The 26,202-nt window shown below is 41.1% G+C and overlaps 1 protein-coding gene across 1 annotated transcript; it reads left to right on the top strand.

Annotated features, from left to right (window-relative positions):
* The first annotated feature begins 1,320 nt into the window (after nucleotides 1-1,320).
* Nucleotides 1,321-1,746, top strand: LOC147609719 (uncharacterized). The gene has a single exon (XM_086786877.1). The coding sequence runs from the start codon at nucleotides 1,321-1,323 to the stop codon at nucleotides 1,744-1,746; it is 426 nt and encodes a 141-aa protein (XP_086643003.1).
* Nucleotides 1,747-26,202: the final 24,456 nt, after the last annotated feature.

Below are 26,202 nucleotides of genomic sequence, written 5' to 3'. Positions count from 1 at the left end.
TACTAGGCTATTGGGGTTGCTAATCATTGTTTTGCTTGCAAAGTCTCTTCCTTATTTGCTCTAGTAGCTTGGATTAGTGCCTCTATTGGTTGCACTTCTTCTAATGTTCTACCGACAAGCATAAAAACTTGTGCGGGGGATAGTTTAATGGTCACATTTGTAGGTGTAAAAAAAGTTGTATGGACATGGATATCAATGTGATTTCTCTCTGCTTGTAATGATGAGATCATAATAAGTGTCTCTCTAAAGTTTACCTTAACTCCATCATGGGGTATGTATGTAGTAAGATTTGGTTCAGAGATAACAGCGATTAAGGACTGAACCTTTGAGGTAGCTAGCTACATGGTCAAAAAGACTAGTAGATGGTTTGATTGGTGAGGCTTGGTTAGTATTCTCACTTCTTTAGACCAAGGATCCTTGCATTGACTTGAAATCTGACGATGTATCACTGGCCTCTAGTGGAGGTCCTTGAACGATGCTAAATTCGGTTCTGATCGAAGGTATTGAGCCTAGTGTAGGCGAGTACATGTGCTATCATCTAAATAGCCTCTAATATATGCCCAGATCATAGGTGCATGTGAATATGGGGTGTTGGAAGGTCCTACAGATACCTTGGACAAGTTTGAGAATTTTCAAAATTTTATATTTTTTTAAATCAGTTTTTTTTGGGATTGTCCAAAGTTTTTTCGAAAAACATTTTTGGTGTTTCGTAGCCCATTTGGCATAAAAAGTACTGTACTTTTTTTTGTGGTTAGTCAAGCACTAAAGGCGCAGGCCCCCATAGTTAAGGAAGCTCCTTAATTATGAAAAAATGTAATTTTCTGGGGTGTCACACAAGGTGCATCAACATGATTGCAACAACCTAAAACATGTATTAGGTAAACTTGTGTGTGCACTTTTCGAAACATTTATATACTCTTTTTTAGCCCTAGACCTTTTACCTTTGCATCAACACGATTGCAACAGCCTAAATCATATATTAGGTAAACTTGTATGTGCACTTTTCAAAACATTTCTATACTCTTTTTACCCTTTTCTTTTTTTAATTTTAATTTTATTTTATTTACTTTTTACTTTTTACTTTTTACTTTGTATTTTTTGATTTTTGATTTTTTAACTTTTTATGTTTTCAGTTTCAATTTTTTTGTTTTACAAAAAATGGGTTTTCCTAGAATCTTTGACTTGGGCCTGCACACATTAAATGCATCTAGCTATCCACCAAGGGTGCCCATAGTGGGCCCACTCAGTAGAACCAGTCAGAAGGAATGTGCAAGCATCAACATTACAGGTGCTGCACCGACACTTGACTTGTCTGAGGGGATGGGATTCCAAGCGCAACCCCATTATGCAGAAGTTGTTAAGGTAGAGTTGGAAAACATGGAGGAAGACAAAATCATCTCGCCCATGGAACACTTAGATTGGCTTTCCCCCATGGTCATCTTGCCCAAGACAAAGACTAAAAAGATCCGCATCTATGTGGACTTCAGGTCTCTCAAACAAAGCAACCATCAAAGATGGATTTCCCCTTCCCTTCATGATTGGGTTTTAGAGGATGTAGCTGGGCATGTCTTGTATAGATTCATGGACGAATTCAGCAACAACGGATACAACCAAGTCACCAACCATTTGGCAGACTACGCCAAGACAACATTCATCCACCCAATGGGGGGACCTATGTCTTTAATCAGATGCCCTTTGGGTTGTAAAATGCCTCAGCCACCTTCCTGCTATAAATATGTGATCTAGCATCCATTCTTAGTGTGTTTCTTTAGTGATACCTTATAGTGGTTTGTTCTAAGGTTATAAGGCTCAAATTACTAAAGTAATTGGGTGTAGGTCTAGTAGTTATCTTCCTTTGATTGGGGCATCACCTTTTAGGCTAGTAAAGTGAGAAATCATAGGGAGATGGAGAGAATCAAGGGCTCTAGGTGCCTCCCTCTCATGAGTCTATAAATTCAAGGGCTACAAATCTCACATTATAGAGCTATACATAGCTAAGTGGAGAGTATAGTGCCCATACTTTTTGTACTTGCTAAGTGATAAATATACTAAGTGTTCCTTTATGGAAATACTCTCTCTTTGCTCTCTTCATTGGTATTTGTATATGTGATGCATTTGTGGGTGACATTGAGTATACTCCATTGCTCATTGGTTATATTTCATTAACATCTAAGTGGTGGCATGTGCTTGGTGTGAGATTGTTTATGTGATGATCTTGTGCACATTGCATGATTCATTCAATAACTAATCTCACACCATGTCTTTTAACATGGTATCAGAGCTCCTTTCCATGGGAGTGTAATCTTTCATGAGTTGATAGATACATCTTTGTGCTTGTGGGTAACTTTCTCTATTAACATTGAGTGGTATTCTTTGTGAGTGACTCTTTGTTGCATTTTTTTTTTTGGATTCATCACCTCATTGAGTGGCAAATTGTAGTGAAGAAGAAAATGTAGCATTTTTTGCATTTTGGGCCTGATTCATCACTTCATTGAGTGGCACATGGGAGTGAAGAGGAAGGAGTCAAAACAGTTTACACATGTGTGTGTAGGTGTCTATGGGAGCATAACCTCTTTGTGGTTCCTATCTTGAAATCATTCTCATCTATTCCTCTTATCCTCTTAGTGAGTGGCAATATAAAAGATTAAGGGAGGGATTATCACTTAGTGGGTTTAATTGCATCAAAGCATTGAAGCTGAGCTCCTAGACCCTCTTCAAGCAATCATCAAGTGGTAGCCCCCATTGAGGGTTGAAAGCTCAACACCAAGAAGGTAACAAAATTTTATTTTTTCTGAGTGATAAAAATAGTGTGAAAATTTCACTACTTGGAGGTTTCAATTGTCTTCTTGTGGGCATCCATTGCAATCAGTGTATAGGGGCTTTGGTAGCTCACCATAGGGCATCACGCTCTGAGCCTTGAGCCTATAGAAATCGCATGAAAGTAATCGCCTACAGTTGGTTTCACAAGAAGGGGCCTTAGAGCTTCTGTGTTGCTGAGAAGAGAAGGTGATTTGGAGGCTCTCCTTAGCCTCACATCACAGCAAATCATACGTATTCGGTGAGGGCTTGTGTAGTCCTAATTGTGGCAACTTGAATCAGCCAAAAACCAGTCCAATTTGGTGCTTATTTGAGCACACAGCAGCAAGTGTAGTCACTAGGTTCTGAGTCTAGTTGTTGCAAAAAAATGGGTGTTACACCCTTAGTCTACCTCTAATCAGCGCTCTTAATTATAGCCTTTGATTGTATAATCCTTAGGAGCTTCTCTAGCTGTCTCGTTGCCAGCAAATCGCCAGCAAATTCCTCCATGATTGAAGGAGAATAATATTAAGCTCCACAATCATCTACTTTCCTCCATTATAGGAGGGAAAGTATTTGTTTAAAAACATCTTTGTGATTTTTTTCTAAAGATCTAAGCTTTCAAGGTCCTTCATATTTATCTTGTGATAAAAAAGGGATTATCACACTCTTGGTATTATTTTCATCTTTGTGGGAGAATAGCATTACACATACATCCTTTGTGCACAACATAATATATATGTTCTAGCACTATAAAGAGCACATCTCATCTTGCATTGCTTAGTGAAAGGGTTGAAGGGTTCAAATTTCTAGTGTGTCAGTCAAATGCCAAGGTTTTTACATACTTAAACTAAAGCAAAACTTGCACTAGCCAAAGAATCTAAGACAAAGTTCAAAACCCAGTCAAATTCACACTATCAGGGGTGGTCATAATTCATGTGCACACACCTTCATTTGTTTGGTGAAGGGATCCTTGAGTAAAAGCATTTCTAGGTGAAAATCCAAGCTCCATTGTAAAGTCCTAGAGCTATAAAGGACTTCCTTGTTTGTGGAACACTGTGTGTGTGAGTGCCAGGCCAGTTTGAGTACCATGGCAACCATGGTGGGGAAAATGTTTGATAAAACTGACAAATTTGATGGCTCCAAGTACCACACTTGGTGCATCAAAATGTAAATGTGTTTGATTGAGGAAGAGATGTGGGGAATGGTAAATGAAACTGAGAAAATACCAAGTTGAGATCCAGATATTATCTCTAAGCAGACCACTTTAGACTCAAAGGCATTGTCTCTCATTATTTGTGGGCTTGGTGATAGCCAAATTCATCAAGTCAGTTCTACAAAGACTTTGAATGAAGCATAGCTTCGGCTCAAGTCTATCTTTGGGGAAACAAATACAGCTGCAAGATTCTTCTTAAGGAAGAAGCTTTATTAAATGGAAAAGGATAATAAAGCTTCTTCTTAAGGAAGAAGCTTTATTAAATGGAAAAGGATAATAAAACTAGTATTGCTACTCATGTAAATGACATCTATTGTATGATTGATCAACTTAGTGGTGCATGTGTGACTATTGATGAAGAGGAGGCCATCTATGTGTTGCTTTCCAGCATGCCTTCTTGCTATGAGCAGTGTGTCTCGGTCATAGCCAATCAAAACAATCATACATTAACCTTAGTAACTTCTACCCTCATTTTAGAGGAAACTCGCACGGAGGCATCCAAAGCATTAACTCCTTCACCTTCAGTTCTAGTGGAGCTGTAGAGCGGTTCTCTCTACCGTGCAATATAGTGCTCATAGAGTACTACAGATCAACAAATGTGTTAAGAAACACAATGTCAATCCGAGGACTCGACCCGATTAGTGCATGAAGGCTTATCCCATGAGGGAGAGTTCACATACACAAACCACCACTTGACGATTCAACCATTCAACACCTCAATCAATCTCTCAATCCCTTAAATCCACTACACTAATCAAGATAACAAGCAGTGCATAGCAATCTCTTAATCCCATTCAAACATTGATTAAATCTTAGCTTTCCCTAATGCCTGCAAATCCATAAGCATGCATCTACTAACCCACAAGCTTAAGCAAACAGAGAATGTAACATTCACAAACCCACAAGCTCATAGAGAGAGTCTATCCATGAATAACTCATTGCCAAAGAAGTGGGCAAGAGCTTGCATCAATGGAGACTACACACACACACTACAAGCATGCAGCATACACAAGAGAAAGAAAGAAGCATTCAACTAATCACAGATTAATCTACTTCAATGATGCTAAAATAGATTAAGAGAATGAAGTGGAGCTATACTCATTGGAGCTTCATACTCATTAGAGTACAATAGAGAGAGAGTTAGAGAGCTGCCATAGCTTGAGAGCTCAAGAGCTTTACTCAATAGATTTGAGAATGGCAAAAAACGTCCACTTTCTTTAGCTAACCTCTCTTTTGTAGAGATGTCACTAACCCTAACCTCTCTTTTGTAGAGATGTCACTAACCCTAACCCTAACCTCTCTTTTGTAGAGATGTCACTAACCCTAACCTCTCTTTTGTAGAGATGTCACTAACCCTAACCCTAGGCCTCTTTCACACATGGGCAGACAACCCCATAAGTGAGCCTTGCTTAATACACTTAGAACTCTCATTTAGAACCCACATTGGCCTAAAACGATTTACATTGCACTTCGGCACAAAAATATTGAAAAATTATGTGCGTCTTTATGTTCCCATGGCTACAATCTCGCGCTCTCGCATTAATTGCTTCCGGCCTCCTTCCATAATCCGAGTTCCCGTGAGTGTTCCCATGGAACATTCCCCCCTTCCTAAATCGCGCATGTCCTTGGGCGCGGTAGAAACAAAAGTTGCAAAAAAAAGGAATAGAAGTAAAGCCTTTTATTGAAAAAAAAAAACCAGCAATGACAATCTCACACGTGAGCATGCATGTGAAAGGCCAATTAGAGTTTTAAAGAGTGCTAAAAGAAGTGAGTAAAGACTAGTCAAAGTGAGACTAAGTGGTAGATAGTGCTATGCAAAGGCAAGTGTGCTTGTACACCACAGGTTATGACCGCAGTCTCAATGTCCTACAAGTATTTAAGTTATTCCTAAGTGGCAACCCTACTCCTAAATATGAGCAATGGTGATTGGACCTTTTCTTTCTTTTTTTCTCTTCTTGTTTTTTTTTTTTGGTGTGTGTGTGCGTAAAAGATGAATAAAGAGGAAGGTTCTATCCCAATGAGACCCAAGCAATGGCCAGGAGACCTCCGCCAAGAGAATCTAAAGGCCGCTAAGTATCTCAAGGGCGACAGACCCTTTTCTTTCTTTTTGACATAAGGAGTACCCCATGAAGATGAGGGCATTAGTCTCGGAGGGCCTATAATGTACCCCAGAGTCCTACCAACATCTATCAAGGCGATAGAGTCCTTGAAGGTCTTCTTCTTAATCCTTTAGATGTTAGTGTTCACCCCATGGAAACCAAGGCATCGGTCCCAAGGTGCTAAGACAACCCAAGGTCCTACCAAGCATTCCACATGGCTGTAGACACGTCATGTCTCGATTCACTTGTATATATTTTTTAGGGCATGATTTTTGTAAAATTTTTATTAATCGTAGCACCTAGCCCATACCTAAGAGGTAGCTACCACTAGGGATAACTACTAGACTTTGAGAGCATAAGAACTTGGCATACTCCGTTGGCATATATCTTACACCATCTTCAAATAGAAATACCTTCTACTAAGTCCTCTAAGAATCTAGAAATCACTCACCACATGGTAACAACTAATTTAAAACTTAAACCAGCCAACTGTGTGTGAATATGCAAACAATATATGTAAAAGTGAAAAGCACATAAAGAATAAAAGATTATGATTTGAATACACCTGTTGTAGTGCTCATTGATGTTGTGCAGATTGCTTCTCTTTGCTCTTTGTAGGCATTGCATGTCTCCCCCCTTCCTAATTTGTGTGCACGGTAGGTGGACTATTGGGGCATGTTTGTATGCCCTTGTTTAGCTGAGATCTTTGCAAAATGTCTGATTAACAAACAAGAAAAGAAAAGAAAAAATAAAATTTGTTATTGGTGCCAATCACCGAATATAGCCGAGGGAAAAAACCCAGTGGAAGAAAAGTGCCCTGGCTTGTTAATGTTATTGTGGAGTCGATGAGCTTACCCTTGCACTGGTGGTGGATCCGTGTCCACTTCTGCTGGAAAGATGGTATCAATCATTTCAGATGCAAGGACAACCTTGTACAAAAGCCGGCCTCTGGAGAAGGTGGTAGAGGAAAGAGTGCTTCCTCACTAAAATATGGCATTGGTTCTAAGGGGAGTTTAAGCAGACAATTCCGATTTTGGAATTGGTCAATATAGGTACTCATAGTAGTGATCCAAAATTGACATGTTGAGGTTGGGGGAAGGAGGGCTTGCAAGATAGGTGGTTGCAAGTCATTTATGCATGTATCCCTCCATTGTTGTGCTTGAACCTCCTCAGGTAATCTACGTTGATTTGGTCCTCGGTCTGGTACTCTCACATCAAGAAGGTTATGGCGTTGGGGTGTGATTCCCACAATTTGTTTCATTAAGCCCGTGCCATATCGTCGAAAGTAAGAGCGGCATAGCCAACAAATGTGTGAAGCTTCTCCTAATACGAGTCTTGCACACTCTTGACAATGTGGAAATGGATGATGCTGTTGATAGAATAAAGTGACAAAGTGATGCCCACAGCAAATTTCACCTAAGGGAGCATAAAAGTACCTAGAATGAGTTTGAAAAGGAGGATCACTATAACCCCCGTGATGTTCAGGTTGAGTACTATCAGGGTCAATGCATGATGGACATGTATCTTGCCAAGTATCCATCAGGACGTATCTGGGCGTAGAATAATGAAATTTAGAAACTTCAAACTTTATACACTCATATCCATCATTACAATCCCTATCAAAAACAATGTAGATAAGATCATCTCAAAAAGAACACAATCCTGTAAAGGCATAAGGAACCACATTAGTAAAAGTGAGACTATTCAAACACTGATCTACCAAAGAGCTTCAATTGTAGTGTTAATGCCTTACTTTTGGTTTTGGGTATGTCCTTCTTAAGAGGTGGGAAGTTTAGCAATTGTCGAGGAATTTGAGCAAGATAAGAGGATTTAGGCAGTGAAGTGCTAGAATCTATGCTCAAAGGAGGCTCATGTAAAGTTGGATTTATCTTAGGTACACAAGTTGATGGTGGAATTTTGTAACAAGGAGAAATTGGGACAAATGGTGATTCAATACATGTTTGGAGAAGGTCAACACAAGTAGATTTGTAGGTGCTATTACAACCACCTATCCTATCTTGAAGAGGTTGTGTTGATTTCCTTTTCTCCCACTGATATGAAAAACCAAGAGTGGCTTTTGGAATCTTATTATGATACACTCTTTTGGCTGTAGCAAACCATAGCATTTGGGAAGCCAAAGTGCTGTTGCACCCTCATAATAGACTTGTGCTTTAAGAACATGCTTTAGGACCCAATGAGTAACAATCTGAGGTTTAGGCTTGGAAAAGATATGCTTCTTAGGAGGTTTAGCAACTAGGCTAGAAGGTACAAGTTTGTACGCATCTTTGGATAGCTAAATTGACAATTCCTTCTTGCCTGGCCTCCTTTGAGCAGTGACTAGAGTAGTTGGAACATGCCAGCCATGGCCCTCATTTGAGAACTCATCGATTATCCACATCATTTGTCTTGGAGCTTGAAGAGCAAATGTTGAAAGTGGGTTGTGTAAGGTAGAACTACCACCCTTTTGACATGATACAACTCGTGGAGCAGCAGATCCCAAGATGCAATTAGAATCAATTTGCAATTTGTATTGTCTATTCTTCCAATCTAATGAACAATTGGTAGCACTTAACCACGATCGACCAAGAACAGCCTCTACTACTGCCTTGGACTTACTAGCCACATAAAAAGGATCTGACATCTGGTGATCCTGAATGGACATCATAATGACACATTTTCCCTCTATAGGGTCATCTTCACCTGAGAAGCTTCGTAAGTCAATAGGAACGTGCACAAATGTTGGTTTTCCCAAGGCTACCCATGTGTCAAATGAGAGAACATTATAATCTGCACCAGAGTCAATTAAGGCAGAGAGACAAAGTAGGTAGTCTCATGAAGATGTAGACACACGTGAATATTGAAGGGTTCGACATATTGTTCAATCAGTAGCCAATTGTAAGGCCAACACAGAAGCCTTGCGACGCTCCTTGGCTTTTGCAACTCTAGCTTTAGCCATTATAATCTGCACCAGAGTCAATTAAGGCAGAGAGACAAAGTAGGTAGTCTCATGAAGATGTAGACACACGTGAATATTGAAGGGTTCGACATATTGTTCAATCAGTAGCCAATTGTAAGGCTAACACAGAAGCCTTGCGACGCTCCTTGGCTTTTGCAACTCTAGCTTTAGCCTCTTCTTGAGCCTGACGTTTAAGTAGGTCATGTGCTTCTTTCTGTGTGTGGGCAGCATGCATTTGTTGAAGCATGACTTCAGTTAATGGTTCATTGTATTTCTTGAGATGACTTCCATTAATGAAGTTAGGCATTTTCTCACCTTCTAGTGTCTCTAAACGCACTGCACCACTAGGAGTAAGCTCATTAATCACAAACGGTCCTAAGCCACGTTTCTTGAGCTTTCACTTATGCTTCTTAAGTGTGTACAAGAGCACAAGGTCCCTTTTTTTGAATCGGCCAGTTGTTACATTTCGATCATACCATTGCTTTTGTCTCCTCTTCTCGGCATACATCCCCATTACTACCAATAAGCAGGTCTCATCCAGATTTTCCAATTCATCAATGCATTGAGAAAGCTCATGACCAGTCCAGTCCAATTGTTTAGCAACTCGTAGAGTAGGTACAAGAAATTGAATGGGAAGAATTGCATCTAGCCCAAAAGTAAGCTCAAAAGGGGTTGTGCCCACAGATGTTTTATAGGCTGTTCTATATGCCCAAAGAACTGAGTGCAACTTTTTCTCCCAATCAGTCCTATGTCCCTCAACAATCTTTGTGAGTGCTGTGCAGAGAATCTTGTTAGTACTCTCAGCTTGACCATTGGTCTGGGGATGATAGGGTGTAGAACGCTTGTGAATTACCATAAATTCTTGAAGTAAAAACTCTATGACCTCATTCACAAAGTGCACACCCTGATCACTAATGATTTCAATAGGTAAGCCATAGCGTGTAAACACGTACTCATTCAAGAACTTGGCTGTGGTTCTGGCATCATTTTTGACGGTAGCCTTTGCTTCTACCCATTTGGTCAAATAGTCAGTTTGCGACTATAATATATTCGGCATGCGTGTGATGAGCTGGAGGTTTAATGGGACGGACAAAATCAATACCCCATTTGGCAAACGCACGTGTGCTTAACATAGGCCGCAATGGCATATTGTCCTTTGTGATGGGAGGTTTGGTCCTTTGACAATCGTCACAACGTTTCACATATTCTTCGACATCCATTTGTAAGGTTGGCCACCAAAGCCCAGACCACCTAATCAACTTAACTGTGGTATTGCCCGAAAAGTGTCCACCCCCAACACCTGCATGTGCATGAGTCAAGATTTTCAAGTAGTCAGCTTCACATACACACATGCGCAAGTTGCCATCCTTGTCCCTCTTGTAGGTTGGCCCTCTATCAGCATATAGTTGGCCGCTTCAACTTCAATAGCACGCTTTCGATGTTTAGGAATTGTTCGATCAGTATGACCATGCTTAAGATAGTCCACAATATACTTACTCCAACTTGGTGTAGTTGAAATTTGGAATAATGTGACATTATGAATTGGTTGTTGAATATGATAAGAAGCACAGTTACGAATAAATTTTTCAGCATCCGCATGCATGGTAGGCCACCATTGCCCATCCTGAGTTATACGTCGCACACAAGTAGTAGCTGATGCACGGATTCCACCAATACCCTCATGTGCCCATTCCAAGATCTCCTCATAATTGTCAGGGTTAGGTATAAGCCGCAATACTCCATCATTACCCTGACGACATAATCTCCCTGAGATTAACTTGAATGGTCGCCATAGGTCCACATTAGGACCCGCTAGTTGTATCTGCCCACTTGTCAAAATTTCTAAGATGGGTTCAGACCATTTAGGAGCTGTCTCTACAAGGAAAAGTGTTGAATCTAACATATTATCATCCACACCCACAGGAGCTTCTCCAGAGGTGATTCAAGACAAATGATTGGTCCTTAGATGAGTTGTTCCTTTTCGGACTGCCACTTCAAAATCAAACTCAAGAAGGATGACAAACCACCTCACAATCCTTCCAGTTGCACAAGGCTTATTCACCAAATATAGCAGTACTTGATGGTCCACAAAAAATATAAATTTGTTTGCCAAAAGGTAATGGCAAAACTTTTTCACTGCATATATCATTGACAAACCTTCTCTTTCTGTTGTGGTATAATTCTTCTCAGCATTGTTCAATTGTCGACTAGCATATGAGATTGGGAAATCCTTATTATGTTCTCCTTCCGATTGAGCCAAAATACATCCAATTGCAAAGTTTGAAGCATCAATATGGACATGAAAGATTTGGTTCCAATCTAGTGCCCGTAAGATGGGTGCAGACACTAATGCTTGCTTCAACTTTTCAAAGGATTCCTCACACTCGTCATTCCAATTAAACTTTACAAGAAGAGCATATAATGGTCTGGCTAGGACAGCGTACATGTAGATGAATCGACGATAATAGCCACAATGTCCCATGAATATTTATACCCCTTTAGGGTTGATAGGCCAAGGTAATGCGATAATGACATCAATTTTATCCATATCTGCTGAAATCCCATTGCGAGAAACAATATGGCCCAAAATTTTCCCTTGTCTTACCATGAATTTGCACTTGTCAGGATTCAAGCATATACGATAAACTTGACACTTTTGAAACACAAGTCTGAGGTGTTCTATGTGATCATCACGCTCTTGTGAGTGAACACATAAATCATCCATGAAGATCTCAAGAAATAGCCTAAGGTACTCCTTGAATACATGACTCATTAACCACTAAAAGGTTGCATGTGCATTTGTTAGACCAAATGGCATAACACGATAGGCAAAGATGCCATCTTCAGTAGAAAAGGCTGTCTTGTGTTGATCCTTTGGATCAATTGACACTTGATTGTAACCGGAGAATCCATCCAAGAAACCATATGCCTTTTTCCCTGCAACTCATTCCAAAACATGATCCGTGTGATTGGAAGTGGGTAATGATCACGTACAGTAGCTGCATTTACCTAATTGAGGTTTACACATACTCGAAGTTTTTCATTTTTCTTGGGCACCACTACAATAGGGGAGACCCATTCAGTGTGTTCAATCTCATAGATAAATTCTGCCTCTAAGAGCTTGTCTATTTCTTCTTTTATCTTTCGTGCAAAATTCTCATTATAAGTATAAGGACGTTGCTTGGAAGGCTTTGCATCCTCTCGCAGTGGAATTGTATGCTGACAAATGCTTGGATCAACTCCTTTGAGGTCTTTATAACTCCAAGCAAAAACATCGCGATACTCCTTTATTGTTTGAATTAATAACTTCTCCTCATCTAAGGACAAGTCTGTGGCAATCCACACATAGCGAGGCTCTTTTCCTGGCTCAGCGATATCAATTTTTTTTGCATCTTCTGGACCATCATATGAAACCCCTGGCATGCTTGGCTTTTGTCGCATGGGCTGTTGAAGAACAATCTTCCGATCTTGAAGAGTGTACTGTGTGAAGTTGGGGGGAACATTGAGACCTTGTTCTTGTCCACTTGAGTCGTCACTCATTGAAGACCATGCGGTTTTGAGCTCTCTTTTGCAATCTTGCATCAGAGTTTTTCGTTCAACCGTTATCTTTGCACTTCCGACACTCTCTTTTGAATTGGTTTGAGACTTGAGTTTTTGTTTTGGTCTCTTTGTTTTTTTGCAATTTTTGCTAACAGTTTTTAGCTTTTCTCCTGGATGGAATCCATCTGATCGTTTTACTTGGTCTTTGATACTATCTTGTGCTTGGACATAGTATAGATATCCATTCTTTCCTGAGAAGTGAGGTGGTGGTCGAGAGTGTTCATTCTTAAACTCCTTGTCTTCTTTTTGTTTTCTCTCACATCGTTTCCTCTTATCTTGTTTACGGATTCTCTTATGGCTCTTACAGCATTTACGTTTAGGTCGGCTTCGAGGGATCTGTATTTGAACCTCCCTTCCTCTCAAGAGTAGGCGTGCCTTTCCTAACTCTTCCTTGGGGATTATCACATCATCTTCAAAATAAGAGTCCCATCCATCTTCCTTATCAGCATCATTAGCAGATTCGAGTGTTAAATCCTCCACTGAGACTTCCCCTACATGCAGTGCTATATTGTGGATGCATCCCCATAGTACAAATCATCTAGAAGGTCACATGGTTGTACCATTTGTATAGGAATAATGTCATATCCATCTGAGTCACAAAATTGAATTGGCTTAGGTAAAGCACATGTCGATAATGTTGCAAGGACATGACTCCATTCTAGGGGATCAATTAAGTGCTCAGGGAAGGGTTGTGGAATGTATGCCTCATCTGATACACCCCTTAAGTCTCTCAGTGTTGAAATCCTTACGTGAGACTCCACACATCCACAGATCTTCTCGCCCATCTGACTGTTGAAAATACAAGTGAATAGGGTGTGTGTGGGAACAAGCTCTTGGATAGAGGCTGTAAAAGAGGAGAGGTAATTGTGAAAGAACCTGTGAAAAGGTTAGAAGAATCTACTGGGAGAGAATAAAGGGTAGCATGAGAGAATTTAGGAGTGTGGAGATATTCTGGGAGATATTCAGGGAAAAGAGAAGAGGTGGAGAGAATCAGGAAAAGGTGGAGATATTCTGGGAGTGAATCATGGAGAAATCAATGGGATTTGATGCTTGATGTAAACACTATAAATTGAGGCATAGCCCTAATGAGAATTTGCTGGTTTTTGAGTATCCATGCCTACATTAATCTATTTGCTAATTATTCACTAATTACGTCTTAATTATTTCTTAATCACTTTGTTAATCATGTTGATTCTAGTGTTTGATCCACCATAGCTCATCATTTTGCTCAAATTTCAACATGGTATCAGAGCCATGCCTAGAATCAACTAGATTTATGAGCCCATTAGTGAATTAATTAGGATTAGTAAAATAATTAGCAAAAAAATCAGTTTTTAGTAAGCTTTCACTCTTCCCCTTCACCCCCCAGCCAGTGGAGGGTCTCTAGCACTTAGCATACTTCAAATTAGGTCATGAGCTTCTAGCTTAAGCTAGCTAAGGTCCTTGGCTACCAGCCCATCTACCCCACGCAGCAAACCGCCGGCGGAAGCATCGATTTTTCGCTAATTAAGAGGCGCCGTTTTTCTGCAGAAGAATTAAGATTTCTCTTTGCTCAGTTCAAATGTCTTCAATTCCCTTTAGCACAAGGGGTAATCAAGCATGCTCTACAAGCTGGTGAAGACAGAAATCAGTTTCATCAAGTCTACAGTGAGATCCAAGCTCTTCATCAAATCTGCAGGTGACTTTGGTAAAACAGAGATTAAGCTTTCATTATTTGGTCAAATCTTGTGTTTCTTGGCTTAATCCTCTACTAGACTCATTGCTATTGATGCCTTTGAAAGCATTTGAGCTCATTTGAAGTGGAAGGCACCAGATCTGAGCTCCCCGCATACTCTGTTTTCTGCACACAAACCAGAGCATTAATTTGCTAATCAGTGATTAATCAGTGCTAATCACTGTACTTTGGTGCAATTGAGGGTTCAAATTAACCATTAGGTATCTGATACAGATCCCTATAACTTCAGATTTCAAATCGGAGTTGGTTTGATACTCCAACCATCCCGTACAAATTGGTTACCCTTGATTTAATGTAATTTCTGGTAAAATTGTGCTGATAAAATTGTGAAAATCATCATTTTGCATTTAACCCTTGGTTAATGCCTGTAAATCTCACTCAAATTCAAGATTATTCACAGCCAGAGTTGCATTTGGAATGTGCATGAGAATGAATGCTATACGCATTATGTATTGGGCACATTTCATCAGTGTAAAAATGGGAACAGACACTGCCCTTGTCCAGATTAAGGCAAGAGGTAAGACCTCCCGCATAAATTTGGGTTTGCATTGCATAATGATACAAAATAAACATAAAAAGCCCAAAGGAACTGTCAGCAAAACATTGAAACATGTTGCTCACATGGAGCAAAATGACCTGACGGACGAGCTCATGGCCCCAACCATGAAAGAAGAAGAATATCTCTTCCCAAGAAGAGGATCCACACCAAGAAGAAAAGCTGAAGGAAGACATGGACACGAGAAGAGAAGCTGCCATAAGAAGAGATGCTGCCACGAGAAGAAGACTGAAGAAAAGAGAAGATGTGAGGCTCCAAAGAGTGAGGAGCCATGTGAAAATCTCTGAGAGAGAGAGAGAGAGACAGAGACCCCACAACCCAATGTAACCTGCCCCAATAAAGTAAAACCACCTCTGAGCCACCGATGATGTAGGCCAAGTGGTAGATGTATGTGTGAGCACTTTAGTCAAGGTCGCGGGCACTTATAGTAGCCTTGGACACATAGAGAGAGAGAGTGTCAAGGACTATGGAGTTTAGGGACTTGAGGCACTGGTCGCGGATTGTCAAGTAAGAAAGAAACTTGATACAGGGTCCAGGTGTGCTGAGATAACTTGAGGGGAGGAGTAGACACTGGTCGCGGACTACCAAGTAAAGGGAGGCAAACTTGGTATAGGGTCTAGGTGTTCTAGGATTATTCACTTGAGGGGAGGTGTTGAAAATACAAGTGAATAGGGTGTGTGTGGGAACAAGCTCTTGGATAGAGGCTGTAAAAGAGGAGATGTAATTGTGAAAGAACCTGTGAAAAGGTTAGAAGAATCTACTGGGAGAGAATAAAGGGTAGCATGAGAGAATTTAGGAGTGTGGAGATATTCTGGGAGATATTCAGGGAAAAGAGAAGAGGTGGAGAGAATCAGGCAAAAGGTGGAGATATTCTGGGAGTGAATCATGGAGAAATCAATGGGATTTGATGCTTGATGTAAACACTATAAATTGAGGCATAGCCCTAATGAGAATTTGCTGGTTTTTGAGTATCCATGCCTACATTAATCTATTTGCTAATTATTCACTAATTACGTCTTAATTATTTCTTAATCACTTTGTTAATCATGTTGATTCTAGTGTTTGATCCACCATAGCTCATCATTTTGCTCAAATTTCAACACTGACAATGTAACTCTTGAGCCCTCAGATGAAGCGAAATAAAACTCATCTATTGGAGACTTGTTACATCACGATATGAGTGATTCTTTAGGTTGACCCTTGTGATGATAGAATCATGTCGGAGTACAAATAATTGTATCCCCAATCTTGAATCATTTGAAATTGTTGCATGAATGGTCTACCCAATATCACTTCATAGTTTGGATGTTTTCCAAAATCCACTACTACAAATGTGTGCTCATATTCAATCCCACATGTGGTGACCAATATGTTCTCTAGCAGCCCAATGGGATGTTCTAAGCTTCCATCTGCTAGCTGCAAGCGCATTCTGGTACTCCTAATAGCTGGTTTACCCCACTTTTCCCAAATGCTCCTTGTCACAATACCCTCTCCTGCACCGCTGTCAAGTATTGCAGTTGAAGCTACTTTTCGCACTTCTAATGGGAGGGTAGCATTTCCTTGATCGTCCTCACAAAATTTTCCTACTTTGTTGATAGGAACTGGCATAACATGCTTTGTCTCAGGGTGTATAGTACATTGATGGTGACCCTTTTATAGCAATACCTGCTCTGACAAACATGTGGCAATATCATTCCACAACTCAGGTCGAAGCTTTATCAAATCAAGCAAAGGTAAGGTGCAAGCCACTAGTGCTGACAAAATAGCTTGCACGATACCCATATCCATCTCCTTTGTCAACCTTCTATGCATGGAGGGTATCCTCAAGGTTTGAGAACAATTCTCATACTCTCCCAAATAAGATGGTAAGGTTTTCATTGTATGCTTACTTCTAGGAGAAACAATTGTTTGAACTTCCTCCTGGATGCTTGGGCATCTAAAGTTGTTTTCTGTGCCCCTGGTAAAATCCACCTCAGAGAATGGAGGTGAAATAATAGAGGACATATTCTCATTAACTTTCTCATGAACTGCTGCCCACATCTCATTTGCCATGTCCTCGTTAGCATCAATAACTTCATCATTTCATGGGAAGGCATGACTAGGTGGTGGCAGAATGCCTTCTTTCAATGGGGTGTCAATTGGTGCAGACTTCTCGCTATGAGCTTGTGAGATCAGCTCACTTTTCATTTCCCAACTTGATGACACTTCTGGTATGGTTTCTAATGTCGGCTTAAGAGAGGCGGGGCCCCGAGGGACAGGAGGAGGTGGGCCCTCAAGTATTGATTGAGCTTCCCTAATGAGTTGCTGATGTACAGCTAGATTGATCTTCTCCTCACGAGGCATTAGGGGAAGGTTGAGGTCTATAGGGGCCCTTTAAGCTGCCATATTATGATTTTAAAGACTTTTTGTTAAAATGTTAAGTTTCTTTGTCTTTAGATACCTTCTTATTCTTCAAATGGCTAGAAGTTTGACTTTCAAAGTTTCCCGCCAAAACTGAAATTAAAATTGAGTGGGCAAAACCATATCATGTGACATATCTATGGAAAGAGCTCAGCGGCGAGTAGATTCTGGATCTCTAATCTCCGACAAATTTTGAGCTCATATGTAGAAGTTATGGATGTCCGAAATTTCAAAAACTTTCCCCCCACTTTTTGGGAATAAAAAGTACAAAAAGGCATCTTTTAGAGAATCTTTTGACCACCTTTAATCACCCAACATTTTTGTATACATGGCATCACATGATTGGCCCTTGTCCTTAATAACCTTTTAATCACATGGCATCTTAAAGGGCTCCTATAGACCTCAAGCTTCCCCTAATGGTTTGGGTATTCTTGAAGCTTCTTGGGTAGCTCAGATAAAGCTGCAATGCGACTTCTATGAGCATCAATGATGGCATCTAGAGTCTCGTTCACCTTATCCACAAAAATAGAACTCCCTGAACTATCCTCGGTTGTACTACTAGCCTCATCTTGTTTAGCACTAGGCCCAGGTTGAGGTTGATGCTCCTCATGCACTTCTTGGGATGTAAAAGCTTGATCCTTCATGTTTTGTTTAGAGACTTCTTGAGAACTAGTGGATGCACTCTTAGTTTGCTTGTTGCGGTACTTTTTCCTCCTAGTGGTCCTTTTTCTATTGGAATGTAGGGTCTTGTCCACTAGATTTGCCTTTGCATCCCTAGTTCGAGGTGTCTCATCAGTCTGCATTTCGGCATTTCGTGTCTGTGATCTAGTCATGACTCTAAGTGGCATGACATCCTCATTCTCTGATGAAGGTGGCGATGGAACTGCCTTTACAAAGTTGAGTGAGACCTTTGGTTGAGAGGTAGTTTTCTCATGTGGTTTCAGCAAAACAATCCTTTGGGAAGTGTTCTACACAACACCCTAGACAATATCTTTCAACTGGTGGAAACTGTGGTACTGTTGTATTGGATCAAACTTCTTGCCTTGGGCGATGTGGACAATCACGAGCCCAATGGGTTCTCCGCACTCATAACAGGGGCCCATTAGTTTTTCTTCTACTTTCCTTTGCTGCCCATTGACCTGAGGGGCCTAGAGTCCTAGGTTGGTAGCCGCCTAGCAACATCAAAGAATTTTGTTCCCCTGGTTGAGGTTCCAGTGCTTGGCTTGGATATGCGGGATTTTCAAGGAGATTTTCCTTGGATGAATATGATGCATATTCCTCCTCCACATAGCTTGGGTTTACCAAGTCTCTACACATATTTGAATTGTCATAGTCAACAAACCTCACAGGAGCAGTCCTAGGAGCAGGAGGTTGAGCTCCAAGTACAGGTCGTGCTTGCTCTTGTGCCATCGGTGGCTTACGTTCAAAATTAGTATACTGTTGATGCATTTGTGGAGCCACTGCACCCCTTTGTTACTCACACTCTTGTCTCATTCTTGCAATGCGGGTACATTCCTATGTGGTGTGGGTAAAATTCCAAGCACAGGCCTGGCACCACTTCTTTGTGGGTTGTTTTGTGACTAGAGGAGAAAAGGTATTACATTCTTCGGTTTTATGGTTACCGCCACACGCTCCACAAAGATGAGGACCTGTAGGTAGTACACTCCTCATTGCTGCTGTTGTTGTTATGGCTGCATGGGTGGGCGATAGGTTTGTCCCAATCTCCTTAGTACTAGGTTAGCTATGTGGTCTGGCTAGCACGCTAGACCCTGAACTTTGGTCATCACCCCACTTATCTCTAGGTTTCACCTCAGGGCCAGTACCATCTTGGAATTTGAAGTTATCTGTGAAATCCATAGCATCATGGCAACATTGAAATTTGTATGCTTCTTTATGCCATAGAGATGTGTGTGCAGTGGTGATTTTTTGAGTCCTTTTAAGAAGAGAGAAATTAATCGACTCTGGGTGGGGTTCTCATCTTCTGGGCAACGATTAATGTACTGCTTCATCCTATTTACATAGTCTCTAACACTCTCAGTCTCGCCTTGCTTGAAACAGTAGATGTTTGCTACCATGTCATGTTGAATCCCCATCAAGGAAAAAGCAGCAATGAATCTCTCTTCCAAAACTCGTAATAAAGAAGATTTGTTTGAAGCCTCTAGTGCCTGAAACCAAGCAAGGGCCTTTACCTCAAGAGTGAGCACAAATCCTTCAATTTGCGTATGCTTGTCAGTCACTTGCTCAGCTCAAACTGCTTGCCTAAATGCTGCTACATGGTCATATGGATCTCCCGACCCTTCGTACTTCTTTACTAGTTTCTGAAGAGTTTATGGCCTTACTTGTCTTGAATACTCATCATAGGGCCTACGGCCTCTCACTCTCAAGGAGAACTGTTCCTCTCCTTCGTAAGATGGTCCACATGCATCCCAAATTTGTGTGGGTCCCCTATTACCTGCCTCACCAACCCCCTCCAAAGATCTTGTTACCCGCATTTTAGGAGGTGCATTTATGGGAGGCCGAGTTGGCTCCCCTACCCTTCGATTGTCATAGTGAGAGAAATGTTGTTGTGGTGTGATCTGTGGGGTCGCACTTTTGGTGTAGGATAATATCTTGGTGCTAGAGTTGGGCTACTTGCAGTGGTCCACTTTGATGTTGAGGGTCCCTCTCTAGTGAACTCTCGTAGGGGAGGAGCAACAGTTTCTCCAAGAAAGGCTGTCTCTCCTGGTTTAGCTGTATTTGTTGAGAACACTTCCATGAATAATTGTTGTCCTTTCCACGTGAGCTCTCGAATCTCCTTCCAATCTAAGGTTCGGTATTCATTGGCCCATTTATCCATCAACGATTCGGTTCTTGTATTCTGCAAGCTTCTCGACTACCACCACAAGTGCTAGAGGAAGATCTAGCTCTGGCAATCTAGTTGTGGCATAATATCCTTCTAAAGAGTCCTTATAGACCTCTTGAAGTGGGTCATCCTGTAAGACCTTTGTCACTGGAATTTGTCGTACACTCTCATTGGTTTTTCTCAGCCCCCTGATCCATTTTGCTCTTGCCTTTCCTATCCCTTTCCAAATTTAGATCTACAAAAAGTAAATCATCTATGGATGGCTTTGAGGACTGGGCATTGGATGGTCCAGGCATGTCCGGCTCAATGAGCCAATCATCTCTAGACTCCCTTGCTCTGGAAAGCTTTGATAAGTCTAAGAACTCACTTTTAGAGAGGGCTCCCCTAATTTGTCTACATTCTCTGGATGATAGGTGACTTCGTAGCGAACACCATCTCCACCCATGTACATGTTACCCTGGTCATTGACTAAAGGTGCTCTATCAAGCTCTGAGAAAAAGTCTGCGGTCTTAACGAGATACCGTTGTTGTGGATCCCTAAAGATCTCAACTCCTTGAGCATTCGTGTAGACATATTGAAGTCTCACATTGAGTGGTAACCCCATGGTGTCGGCTTCAAATGGATTAAAAGATCTTGTGGGTGTCCTATTTGGGGCTAAGGGATGACTATTTGACGGCCCTAGATTGTCCATAGACAATGAGCTAGTTGTCCTGGAAAGGGTATCAGATTGGGATACGAAAAAGGTTTCAGCAATATCTGCCAAATTTCCTATCGATTGGGTCCCACTTTCCTGCGTAGGTACTCTAGAAGGTGCCCTAGGCCCTATGGCAGACATCCCGACCGCAAGTGCATAAGGTCAAATTTTAAGGTTTTTTTTCTAATTTTTTTTTTCAAAAAAATCCAAAAATTTTCAAGTTGGCTCAAACTTTGCCAGAACGCATTTTGAACCCCCTCGAACACATTAGGCCAAAAAAATAGCGTATTTTTTTGGATCGAAAATCACGTAAAATTTACTAGTTTCCCGTACTGACTCACTATGGAAAAATGGTTCCGGGACCGAAATTTCGACGATGGGTGTTTTCTAACTCCTCTCGAAAAGTTAGATAACCTCCCAAATTTTTGTGACAGAAAATGAAAAATTTTTCACTCTTTTTTTTTTTGGGCACCTCCTTATCCGGTGCGGTGGCGGTCTTTACGGTGCAGTGTGTGGGTCTCTCCTCGCGGTGCGCTGTTGACGCACAACTGCCTTCTTTTATTACTATTTTTTTTCTTTTTTGAAATGCGTGTGCAGTGAACTTAATGCGTGTGCAATTGTCAGATTTACAGCGAATTCAATACATGTGCAGGGAACTCAATGCATGTGCAGCTCTGAAATTTGCAGCAAATTCGAAATGTTCAATCTTCATGTGTGTGTACAGATTTCAGTTTCTCTACATGTGCAGGTTTAACAGAGAACGGAAATGCAGGTTTAACAGATAACTAAAATACACAAAATAAAAGATGCAGAAAACTAAACTAAGCTAAGAACAGAAAATAAAGCGAACATGCAGAAAATCAAAACTATAAAAATTATCCTCAAACAGAATGACAAAAATGCAAAAACAGGCCTCTCTTTCGCACAAAAATTGAAATTTGCAGGTTTAGCGCCTACCTCCAATCCTTCCCGTGTGTTGAATCCTTGTCCTGACCTCAAGGGAGAAGCGTAGCTCGCCAATCGCACTCAAATTGCAAGATAAATAAAGAGAATTTAACAACAGATTAGACTTAAATAAATACCAAAATTAGTCCCAAAGCCTGCTCTCCTATCCAACAGTTTTGCAACCGATTGTGTGTGTATGGTGCTCAACTAATGTAGGCACTCGCTCCCCGATAGCGGTGCCATTGTAGAGCGGTTCTCTCTACCGTGCAATATAGTGCTCATAGAGTACTACCGATCAACAAATGTGTTAAGAAACACAATGTCAATCCGGACTCGACCCGATTAGTGCATGAAGGCTTATCCCATGAGGGAGAGTTCACATACACAAACCACCACTTGACGATTCAACCATTCAACACCTCAATCAATCTCTCAATCCCTTAAATCCACTACACTAATCAAGACAACAAGCAATGCATAGCAATCTCTTAATCCCATTCAAACATTGATTAAATCTTAGCTTTCCCTAATGCCTGCAAATCCATAAGCATGCATCTACTAACCCACAAGCTTAAAAAAGCAGAGAATGTAACATTCACAAACCCACAAGCTCATAGAGAAAGTCTATCCATGAATAACTCATTGCCAAAGAAGTGGGCAAGAGCTTGCATCAATGGAGACTACACACACACACTACAAGCATGCAGCATACACAAGAGAAAGAAAGAAGCATTCAACTAATCATAGATTAATCTACTTCAATGATGCTAAAACAGATTAAGAGAATGAAGTGGAGCTATACTCATTGGAGCTTCATGCTCATTAGAGTACAATAGAGAGAGAGTTAGAGAGCTGCCATAGCTTGAGAGCTCAAGAGCTTTACTCAAGAGCTTATGAGAATGGCAAAAAACGTCCACTTTCTTTAGCTAACCTCTCTTTTGTAGAGATATCACTAACCTTAACCCTAGGCCTCTTTCACACATGGGCGGACAACCCCATAAGTGAGCCTTGCTTAATACACTTAGAACTCTCATTTAGAACCCACATTGGCCTAAAACGATTTACATTGCACTTCAGCACAAAAATATGGAAAAATTATGTGCGTCTTTATGTTCCCATGGCTACAATCCCGCGCTCTCGCATTAATTGCTTCCGGTCCTTCCATAATCTGTGTTCCTGTGAGTGCTCCCGTGGAATAGGAGCATGCCTACTCATCTATAATCAAGGACAAGAAAACCAAGGCTCCTCGAATGTGCTACTATTGTAAGAAGAAGGACCACATCATCAAGGATTGCTACAAGAGGAATAAGGATGAAGATGAGAAAGAGAAGAGAAAAGCCAAGAAACCAAAGAAGGAGGAGGCAAAGTTCTCCAACTCATTATTCTATTAGTTTGTATGACATCTTATAGCGCGTGGGGAAAATTTATTATCTTAGTGCTTTCTTATCTTAGTGATAGAATTAATCCAAGCACACCCTACATGGTATGGATGCTTGATCAAGGGAGGATGTTAGAAATACGTGATCTAGCATCCATTCTTAGTGTGTTTCCTTAGTGATACCTTAGAGTGTTTTGTTCTAAGGTTAGAAGGCTCAAATTACTAGAGTAACTGGGTGTAGGTCTAGTAGTTATCTTCCTTTGATTGGGGCATCATCTTTTAGGTGAGTCAGGTGAAAAATCATAGGGACATGGAGAGAATCAAGGGCTCTAGGTGCCTCCGTCTCATGAGTCTATAAATTTAGGGACTACAACTCACACACTAGACATAGCTAAGTTGAGAGTATAGTTTCCATACTTTGTGTACTTTCTTAATGAGCAATATACTAAGTGGTCCTTTGTGGAAATACTCTCTCTTTGCTCTCTTCATTGGTATTTGTCTATGTGATGCATTTGTGTGACATTTAGTATACTCCATTGCTCATTGGTTACATTTCATTAACATCTAAGTGGTGGCATGTGTTTCTTTAATGGTGTGAGATTGTTTATGTGATGATCTTGTGAATTTCTTGATTCATTTAATAACTAAGCTCACACCATTTCTTTTAACACTTCAAAACGGCTTGTCATTAACATCTTTAGGGAGTACATCCTTAGATTCCTCCACACTTTCATTGATGACTAGGCCTTTTTCGAACATCTCTCCCAGTTAGCTCTAGTTTTGCTAAGTGTTTCATTGATGACTAGGCCTTTTTCGAACATCTCTCCCAGTTAGCTCTAGTTTTGCTAAGTGTTTCTCCTCTAAGCTACACTTGAATCCTTTCAAGTGTCATTTTTTAGTAGTCAAAGGAACCCTCCCAGGTCATATCATTTATTCTGATAGATTGGCTGCCGACATTGATAAGATTGTCGGAATCCTCCACCTTCCTCCTCCCATCAACCCCAAGGGAACTCAAGTTTTGGTCGGCCACAATGGCTAACTATCATCGTCAATTTATCAACATGTATGCCAATGTGGCCCTTCTGTTGACCCATTTACTTAAGCCTTCCCACATCTTCCAATGGTCTATGACACAACCTCATTTGCCTTATCCTACCTCAAAAAGTGCCTCACTTAAGCCCCCATTCTCATTTCCCCCCTAACTGGTTGATTATCTTCCATGTCCACACCAATGCCAACCTTACTCTGGTGGTCGTGGTTCCCACTTCATTATCATCTCTGACCACCATGCTCTCAAGTATCTTCTCAATAAACCATTGGTGGTTGGTCGTGTCTGGTGGTGGTTTCTACTCTTCCAAGAGTTTGACTTTGAGATCCTCCTCCGGCCGGGAAAACTGTTACCATATTATAGTAGTGATGTGTGTGAACACACTTAGGACCGCCGGGGCACTTTTTCCCTCACTAGGAGGTTTTTTCCCCCGTGCATTGTATATACGCCCATTATCTTCTAGGGCTTGTTATCTTTCATTTTTGGCACTCATAATACACTACTGTGTTGTGCTCAAGCTTCCTCATCTTCTTGAAGTTGTGTGTGCATTCCTGCAACCCTAATTCCAACAATTGGTATCAGAGCAGGCTTCCTCCTCCCGGGCAGCATCACCGGCACCTGCCGCTTCATCTCCTCCGATTGCAACGAGGTTTCACGAGCGTCTGCAGGTCGATTTTATACAGGTTTACCTCTTGCAGACAGCATTTACATCTAGTAGTACAGTCATTGGCCATGGCTGACAACAATGATGTATTCCGCATGTTGGCTGCTGAGGATAAGTTGGATGGCACCAACTATCCATTGTGGGCATATATGATGCGACATGTATTGGTAGCAAAGGGGTTATGGAATATTGTGCAGGGTATTGATGCACGTCCTATTGTGGCTGGAAATGCTGCAAACACATCAGAAACAGGTACTGTTGATGATGGTGCAGGCACAAGTGCTGTAGCAGCTGTTCGAGAACCACCACTTTCAGCAGAGCAGATTCGTTGGGATGGTAGAGATGCGCAGGCTCATGCCTTGATTGCGCTGTCTGTCAAACGTACCATTATCCCACATATTCGCTCCTGCAGGACTTCTAAGGATGCTTGGGATGTACTTGCCACATTGTATCAGGCAAGAAATGAGGCTCGTGTTGCTTATCTCCGAAAACAGTTGGAGAATGAGCATATGAACGAAGGTGATTCTATGGATAGCTTTTTGACAAAGATCAAGGATTTCAAAGAGCAGCTCATTTCTGCAGATGAAATCCTGTCAGACAGTTCACTTGTGCAGACTGTTTTGAATGGTCTACCAGATTCTTATCAGGGTTTTGCTTCCACTCTTCGCTTGATGATGAAAGGCAATCCCAATGCCTTATCATTTGAGGAGTTAGTTTCTGTTTTGCTGCAAGAAGACCAGTCAAGGCAAAACAGGAATAGTATGCGTGTCGCAGATCAAGCTTTCGGTGCTAGTCAGAGAAGCGGGAAAGGTAAAGCTGGCTTTTCTTCTAGTAAGCAGAAATCTGCAAATGCTGCGCAACCAAAGAAGGAAGACAAAGATGAGAAGAAGGGTGACAAACAGAAGACATTTTGTAAGTACTGTAAGGGAAATGATCATGTCATCAAAGCGTGTCCTAAGCTGGCTGCGAAAGAGGCTAAGAAGAAAGAGGCTGGTATGGCTGTTGCAGATGCCTCTCCTTCTAACAATGAATCTGCTAATGTTGTGCTAGATACAGAATGGGCATTCAATGCGCAGTGCAGTTATGACCCATCTTTGCATGACACATGTATGTCTGCAGTAGATTCAGATGTATGGTACTTTGACAGTGGTGCCACTAAGCATATCACCTCGCAGCGCAGTTTATTCACTTTCCTTGAGTCTGCTCCCACAGGGAATACTGTCACTTGTGCCAATAACTCCTCTTATCCCGTTAAAGGAGTTGGACAGATTGT

The sequence above is a fragment of the Cibotium barometz genome, chromosome 50, assembly GCF_041138505.1.
Source record: "Cibotium barometz isolate CiBa-2024 chromosome 50, ASM4113850v1, whole genome shotgun sequence".
NCBI classification, from domain to species: domain Eukaryota; kingdom Viridiplantae; phylum Streptophyta; class Polypodiopsida; order Cyatheales; family Cibotiaceae; genus Cibotium; species Cibotium barometz.
The sequence above is the reverse complement of the archived record's forward strand: the minus strand, read 5'-3'. Positions and strand labels throughout refer to the sequence as shown.

Bases quoted from the DNA above. Each gene is read 5' to 3' on its own strand.
- LOC147609719 (XM_086786877.1), top strand. From the start codon at position 1,321: ATGGGATTCCAAGCGCAACCCCATTATGCAGAAGTTGTTAAGGTAGAG.